The 8,648-nt window shown below is 39.4% G+C and overlaps 1 protein-coding gene across 2 annotated transcripts in view; it reads left to right on the top strand.

Annotated features, from left to right (window-relative positions):
* The window catches only part of cep85l (centrosomal protein 85, like), a 286,175-nt gene that overhangs the window by 42,145 nt on the left and 235,382 nt on the right, over positions 1-8,648 (top strand). The window contains exon 1 of one of the 2 annotated variants that reach the window (XM_048597365.1): positions 5,175-5,465. The exons of the other annotated variant lie outside the window; for it this stretch is intronic. Within the exon in view, the coding sequence (XP_048453322.1) occupies positions 5,405-5,465 (61 nt within the window). The 5' untranslated portion in view covers positions 5,175-5,404. Of the gene's footprint in view, positions 1-5,174; positions 5,466-8,648 lie in introns of those variants that run through there. 2 annotated transcript variants of the gene reach the window in all.

The following is an 8,648-nucleotide window of genomic DNA, read 5'->3' as shown; positions in this document are numbered from 1 at the left end:
TTTTGAAGCTTGTGAAGTCCACATTGATACCGTTGGGCTGCAGGGTTTCCAAGCAAAATATGAGGTGCTGTTCCTGCAACCTTCGGGTGGCATCATTGTGGCACTGCAGGAGGCCCAGGATGGACATGTCGTCTAAGGAGTGGGAGGGGGAGTTGAAATGGTTTGCGACTGGGAGGTGCAGTTGTTTGTTGCGAACCGAGCGTAGGTGTTCCGCAAAGCGGTCCCCAAGCCTCCGCTTGGTTTCCCCGATGTAGAGGAGGCCACAAAACCAGCCCAGCTTGTCCCCGCCTCCCTAACCTGTCCTTCCTCCCACCTATCCCCTCCTCCCACCTCAAGCCCCAGCCCATCTCCTCCCTACTAGCCTCATCCCACCCCCTTGACCTGTGCATCCTCCCTGGACTGACTTATCTCCTCCCTAACTCCCCACCTACACTCACCTTTACTGGCTCCAACCCCACCTCTTTGACCTGTCTGTCTCCTCTCCAACTGTCTTCTCCTTTATCCATCTTCTATCCGCCTCCCCCTCTCTCCCTATTTATTTCAGAATCCCCTTCCCCTCCCCCATTTCTGAAGAAGGGTCTAGGCCCGAAACGTCAGCTTTCCTGCTCCTCTGATGCTGCTTGGCCTGCTGTGTTCATCCAGCTCTACACCTTGTTATCTAGGAAGATATCATGATGGTTTCTGAGTAACTGGCTATGGCAAATATTGACATTCATGAAGTGCTGCCTGTGGCCACATACCAGCCAGACGTTGAGGAAGTGCAATCACTTTCTGTTCTGATGCACAGCAGAGTTGACATGCAACACAAACAAAGCAGTATGTGGCAGTCCACAACACCCTGTCATGAAGAAGTCCTTAAAATTATTAAACCCTTGCTCTGATTTTATCTGCCTGTCCTGCCTGCAAAAGAGAATGAGATGAAGTTCTCTCTCAGTAACCTCTCCTATACAACAGCAGACAGCAGACTGAAAAATGTTGCTCGTGTCTTCAGCATGCAGCTGAAAAGAGGCAGGCAAATGAAGACTAATCAGCACAGTCACTTTCACAGTTAAGACAATGATAATCCTTGCTGTACTCCAGGGTTTCAGTCATGACTGCAACAGTGACAGATTTTCATGGGGCACTCCCAAAGGGCTGGAATCTTACATACTGTTCCTCACTGAGGTTAAGGGCATAAGATTGCTCCCTGAATGCTTGACAGATATGCTTCCTACTGAGAACACTGCTCACTCACATCATTCCTCTTCCAGAACCTTGGGCTCTTCTAATTTGGCTTTGATTACTTCCTCAAACTGCCTGCTCCACATTGGCCTGGCAAATGGTAATTGTAGACTTGTGAATGGCTTCACCAAGAAGATATTCAGCATGCTGCACATCAAACATATGCATGTGTGCTGCATGTTCCTAAAGGCTCTTGTAAACTCCCAGAAAACAGCCACTGCTGAGGCTAATTTATTGCCCTTGTGTCTGAGTCTTCACAAGCTTTTTATCAAGCATTTTTAAAATATCCAAATAAACCACTTCCAGTGCACTCACTTTTTCAACATGGTCAGCAATTTCTTTAAATAAATTAGATTAACTGTCATGACTTAGCCCTTGTAAATTCTGATTAGTCTTTATCTTTCTTTACTATTCATATCCCTTGTTCCTAGAAGTTTCTTTTTAATTCATCACCTCAATGCTGCTTAATCCATAATACATAACTCACCCAGTTCCCAATTTGAAATAGATTCACCACCTTTTTAGCTCTTTGGTGCAAATTCTTTTCTGGAAAAATGTTGGAAATAATGGTAATGACTTTTGCTACTTCATAATCTTCAGTGCTGATGACACCTGGTGACGTAGCCACTTAAGCTATTTTTCTACATTTAACAGTTTCATTTACTGATTCTTCCAAATCAGATGCCTTCATGAAAGACATTGTAGTTGGTCTAACATTTTTATTCATCCATAGAGCTGCAGTCTTTGATCCAACATTTTAAATTTTAGTCAGAATCTTTTTTTCAGTTGTACTGTGTATCTCAATTAATGGTGCCTTTTCTTTTAAAGTTCTCCAAATTAATGATTTGCACATATCTTTATGAGGCAGTTGCAACTTTTTTAGTTTTAAGGTGCATCTTGATTACTCCAGGTTGCTTGCCTTGAAGCAATGTGGGTAAGGAGCATGAAGCAACTTGTCTAGTTCTGGTTCCTGAAGTTCACTTAAGCCTGGTAGGGGCACAATCCTATCTGTTGTTAGTCATGATGTTGCCTTCATGGTCAGTCAAAGAGCTGCCATCATGGACCATCAGTCTGTGGTGAGGGACTGTCTAAGACTGTGTTCCAAGCTGCATGTAATTTCTCCAATTCTAGACGGAGATTGAATAGCTTTTTTTTCTGACTGATAAATATCTCACAAGTGCTTAGTCTAAAAAAGGGGATTTATGCATGGAGGCAGAAGATATGGTACTAAATGAATACTTTATATTTGTCCTTGCTATGGAAAAATATGCTGCTGAAGTTATATTGACAGAGGAGCTAGTTAATGGATAGGCCAACAATTTTTAGAAGAGGTATGAGAAAAAAAAAATGGCTGTACTTATAATAATTAGTCTTTAAGGCCAGATGGGTTGAATACAAGGATGCTGAGGGAGGTGAGGGTGATAATATACATATAGAGGACTGGAGAATATCACACCATAATTCAACAAAGGGTGTGAGGACAAATACACCAATTATAGGCCTGTGTGGTGAGAGTGCTTATTGAAACAATAATCAGGGAATGTTAATAGTCATTTGGACAAATGTGTATTAATTAAGCAAAATGAGCATGGATTTATTAAACACAAATCAGGTTTAACAAATATGATTGAGTTTTTTTTAATCAGTTAACTGAAAGGGTTGATGTTGATGTGGTTGGTGTGGTGTACGTGGAATTGCAGAAGGTATGTGATGAAACACCACATAATAGCCTTGTCAACAAAGTTAAAGCTCATGAAATAAAAGTGAATGAGGCAGCTTAAGTGTGAAGCAGACTGAGGTGAAAGGAAACCGAAATTAGTGGTGATTTGTTATTTTTGGACTGGAGGAAGATACAAAGTGATGCTACAGTGAAGACCATAGATTTTCTTGATTTAATTGATTTGGTGTGCAGAGCACAATTTCCAAATTTGTGGAATACGGAAAACATGGAAGTAATGCAAGTACAAGATGGAGTTCAGTTAAAGGCATTAGTTGCAGAAGTTGAGTGTGTTCTTCTTGGACAAGAGAAAAATAAGAGGACATTTGATAGCAGTTTTTAAAGTCATGGTGAGTCCAGATAGATCAAGAAGCCATAGATAAGAATCAACAAACATACAGCAGATTACATTTGGAATAGAGAAATGTGAATTAGTAATAATGAGGAGAGGCAATATAAGATACAATGCATTATTCGAAAGTGGGTGCATGAGCAGAGCAACTCAACATTTTTGAGCACAGATCTTTGCAAATGGCGAGGCAAATTGAGGAAGTGGTTATTGGCATTTTGGTTTCTGCAAGTTATGATGAACCTTTATAAGATACTGGTTTGGCTTCAACAGGAGTATTCTGGACAACCCAATTTAAGAAGGATGTGAAGATACTGGAAAGGATGCAGGAAATATTTACAAAAATAGTTCCAGTGATGAGGGAGTTCAGTTAAAGACATTAGTTGCAGAAGTTGAGTGTATTCTTCTTGGACAAGAGAAAAATAAGAGGAGGTTTGATAGCAGTTTTTAAAGTCATGGTGAGTCCAGATAGATAAGGAGCCATTGTTTCCATTGATGGAAGGATCAAGAACCAAAGGGCACAGTTTTAAGATGAATGATAAAAGAAAAAGAACCAAAAATGGCATGAGGGAGAACCTTTTTAAACAGGGAGTGGTTAGCATCTGAAATGCACTGCCAGATTGGTAGCAGCAGATTCGATCATGGCTTTGAAAGGGAAGTTGGTAATTTTTCGAATAGAATACATTTCCAGGGCTTCAGGGAAAGAGTAGTGGATTGAGTCTAGCAGTGAACTGGCATGGGCTGCACGGTCTCCTTTTAAGCTGTAACTATTCTATGATACTGTGAACACTGTTTCAGACTCAACAGGAATACTGCATCAAAAGTTCTTCTGGTAAGTTCCTTGAGATATTTATACTACCCTTCAGGTGCTTTATAAATGAAGTCTGTAGTTGTTGAAATCTGGGGTCGATCCTTTTTCACTTCTCTAAAGTTTAGTGTCTTCTGTTCCATCTAGTTTCTTGCTGGTCTTGCCTATCCAGTAACTTCAATTCTGATATCTAGCAAAAGAGAAAGAGCCCTGTGGTTAATTTCAGGGGAAATTCTAAGAAGGTACATCAAAAAACATTTTTTAAAGCAATGTTACATAATAAATATCATTTGGTATGGATTGTTGACAAAAAAGTACAAAAAGGTACTTGCAGTAGGTGTGATGAAATTGATGGAGAACATCTTCGTGTTTTGTCCTGCTACATTGCAACGTTAAAGACATTCAAGTTTATTTTGTGTAAATTGAATTCTTGCGTGTGAGGTTTTAAAAACTAGTTTAGAAAATGAACCACTTATTGTACCATACGAAGCCAATGCTCACGTAAGTATGTGATGTTATACACTTCCTAAGTTGGTCAGCTCTGTAGCAAAGAGAACTGGGGAATTCATCTGAGTAACTCTCATAAACTGGAACCATATGACAAATCATAATAGTTCACAGGGAGTCTCCATCATGTGTGCACTTGGAGGTCTCAGTGCTATCCACAGTCTGAGGAGAAATTAACATGATGTATTATGCAGCAGATGCATGACAACATGAAGGACTGCTTAGAGATGGACCTTGGGGCACAGACAAGCAAAGTAAAAAAAACAAAATCTCCATAGAAAGCCCAGCTGCGCTACATTTAACTGGCTACAGATACGTGTTAGCACGGTAACGATGCCCATTCTGTGAAACTGAAAACCAAGTGAAAAAAAAATTCCAAATCTTTTAGCAATGGTTAATTTCTCTCTCTCTCTCTCTCTCTGCTCTTCGCAGCTAGTAAAGGCTTACAGGCTAAGCTAATAAGTGACAGCCCAGAGGTTTTGTGGGAGGAGACTGAGCTCTATTGAATTTGCCAGTGAGCACAGTGCAGCTCAGTGAGATCACATCCTAGTAATCCGGCCAGGCTGTCTGTATCAGTGTTTCGGAGCAGCTCAGGGTGGGGGTCTGCATGATATCCTCAGGATCACAGCAGCAGGAAACTACCAGAATCTGTTTACTTCACCCTCGGGAGTCACATCCGTACAGAATCTTACAAAATGGACCTCAAGTAGTACACTGTTTCAAAGTACTATTAAACAACTGAATTCAGTACTTTTATGGTCAATTCAGGATTACTTTTGGTGTCATTATTCAACCCTTCGCTATGTGGGGCAGAGTAATTTCCGACTACAAGAGTGGATTTATGAACTGCAGCAGACAAACAGGTAAAAAGCAACTTGAAAGCGATCCTGATTCAGTAAGCAGATTTTTCTTCTCGCTGAATAAGAACGCAGCAGCTGGAATGGAATGTTCCTACAAGCAGTCTGTACTCGTTGGGAACGGTTCAAGATTATCTTCTCTAAACCACCGTTTAGGCTTTCAGAGCGCAAAATTGACAAGGATAAGAAAATTAAAGCTACAGTCATATTCAGTGTATGTTGATCCAGATTGTGAAGATACTCAGCTATATTGAGGTTAATTAGTGAACAGCGGTTCTGTTCCAGAAAGTGTAGAGGCTCCTCATTTAAATGGAAACTAAGCTTGTTCTAATGAAGCCTAAAGCGATGCTTTCCTGGTTTTCCTTTTAATAATAGTAGACACTCAGTTATGTGTCGGTTTTACGCGTTGAATGTCAATCTTGCGTGACAGGCCTTGAACTTTAATATCATTATGTCCTTAGAGAAATAGTGTTCATCTAAAGGGAGTTCCTCACACATTTAAATTAATTTAAGATGACTTTGACAAACGCTGTAATTTGAAATGTTGGAATAACATGTCTGTCATTTAGCAATTTATGGCAAAGTTGCAAACGTGTGCAAAAGGAATGGGATTATAATTCCACGTCCTAACAGTAGAAATCAACTTGAGTTTTTTTTTAAACAAATTATCTGTTTTGCCTAAAATTTGCTTTTTATTTAAATGTATGCTGGCCTCTTTTTTTTTGGAAGCCTAAGACTTATTGATAACCTTATCTCAGCCCAGGTCTAAAGGCAAAATCTTGATGTATTTCAAATTCTAGGCTTCATTTTGATGGCAGAAATGTGTTCAGGGTTTGATTTTTCTAAAATTAGGACCTCCTCTTTGCTTTGAATAGCACTAAAACAGATTAATAGTCTACGTTGTGATGTACCCCCTGATAGCGAAAGAGAACATACTTAAGTAGTGCAATCGTTCCTTTAGTAAATTAGCCAAAGCAATAAGTGGGCTATATTAACATGAAAAGTTCAATTCAACACTTCAACTCTTTTTTTAGTCCTCTAATTTCTCCCCTTCTCTCCTAAAGAAGCTAATTTAGTTTGAGCATTACTCTAGCCATCTCCAGTACCAAACTGAAGTGGTCATTCTTTCAGTTTGAACTAGATGGCTAGCATCAAGATGCTATATACAGCTGACCCTGATCCTGTCCTCATCTGCTATTCGCATTTTCCAACAGTGCCTCACTGATTAGTGATTGAGAGCCAGGAAGTCTAGCTGTATTTCTCCCCAGTACAAGGAGGCACTGAAGCCAATTGTAAACATGATATGATCATCATCTTGAGATAAATTAATAAACTCAACCTGTTATACACTTAAGAATGAAACAGAGCAGTAACTTAAAGCTTGGTCAATAAGTATTGAAGGCATGGTGCTCTAAGGTGAAGCAAGTTTAGATAGTTTCAAACTACTTCAGATATGTTCAAGAGTAAATCATTCATAATTCAACCCAAATTAGTGATCAGACAAGGCATGACATTGGTTGGTGTGTGAGGATGGGAAATGTTCACACTTGTGTAATAGAGCATTCTCTTCTGAGGAAAGGAAAGTCCATTATGTTGGTGTCAGTGTTTCTGCAGGCAAATGCAGCACCTGAGTGGTAGATAACTGAACTATAGCATAATATCCCGGTATCCCATTCAATCCTTCATATGTTGAGTTAGCTGATATCAGAAGAAGCAATGGAAGGTGCACGACAATTTCTGTGGTTCTTGGTTGAGAAGACGAAATTCCCTAATTTTCCAATCTTAATTATTACAGGGAAGAATAGGTGTGATTGCCTCCATAGTTAAATAATTTTTTGATGCTCATTGATGTCCCAGGTTCAGAGAAGAACAACGACAACTGGAGTGACATCCCAGAGTCTTGTCGTTACCAATGAACTATGCCCCAAAAAGAATGACCATTCCCATCAGGGAGAAAATTTGAGTAGCAAAGTATAAGTTAATTGTTGTAACTTTGTAGACTGACATTAAATGATTTCTGGCTGCTCTGTATTTGATTGGAGGGTATGGTGAAGACAATAGGTGTAAGATATCAACATTTCTGCTCCGCAACATTCATGATTCTTGCTATGATAAGCTCAAATACTTAGAGCAATCTTAAAGCAATATTGCATCTTAGTTCTTTCAAAGTATAGGAGAAGCTCATTACAGAGGCAATAACTCTACAGTGTTGCTTTGCACATTGCCTTCAGGGACTAAAGTTAGTGTGAGGTTAGTTCACAGTGCAAATGGTTTATTTTGTTCCAAGATGGAATATTAAAATTTTATTGTTTCCCTTAGATAATCTCTCAGGTGCAGCATTGTTGGTCAGTACAGTTTGACTATTTTTGGAATATGTCTATACTGCCAATATTTTACAATTGCAGAACCCAGGTACACAACAATAAACCACTTATTTCAATTTCTGTTTTTATTTTGAGTGTTAAACCTGCTTTAAACCTACATAATTGGGCAGCTTTTAGAAAGGACATTTTAAAAAATGTATTAAAGTTAATCATTGCTATGTGTAAGAGTGACAACAGTTTAGTTTTTTTTCAGTTCAGCTTAAAATGGGTTTATCACAAAAATAAGCATTTTTAATCAGTGTCACAACCTCTGAGCTCAATTGTAAATACCTGAAAATGACTTTACAACCAGACAGAACCACTAGTAATGTGGTGTTTGGTAATCAGTTCTTTTAGTGGATAAAATATATTACTAACTTGTCAAACAAACCAAAAGCATCTTTGCACATTAAAAGGCATAATTTCAAGAGCCTCCTTGAAGCTGGAAAACAGGCAAATTAATTGAATCTCGTCATGGTGATCCATTCACTCTGGAGAGATGGCCAGTTTTGTGGCAACAAAATGTTTTCTGAACTGACCCAAACCATTGTGGGAACTCAGTCTGCACTTTTTCTTGATCCTCTGGTTCCACCCAAGATGTTAACATGAAGCCACGACTGATATTGCATGCAATGTAAAATATCTCATGGCACTCTTTGGAAGATGAGCAAGGAAGCTGTCCTTCGTGCCCTGTCCAATGACTAACCTTCAGTAAATATTACTAAAACAGATAACAAGGTGTAGAGCTGGATGAACACAGCAGGCCAAGCAGCATCAGAGGAGCAGGAAAGCTGACGTTTCAGGTCTGGACCCTTCTTCAGAAAGA

The sequence above is a fragment of the Rhincodon typus genome, chromosome 5, assembly GCF_021869965.1.
Source record: "Rhincodon typus isolate 14 chromosome 5, sRhiTyp1.1, whole genome shotgun sequence".
NCBI lineage: Eukaryota > Metazoa > Chordata > Chondrichthyes > Orectolobiformes > Rhincodontidae > Rhincodon > Rhincodon typus.
Note: the sequence above shows the minus strand (reverse complement) of the source record. Positions and strands in the feature narration are given on the sequence as shown.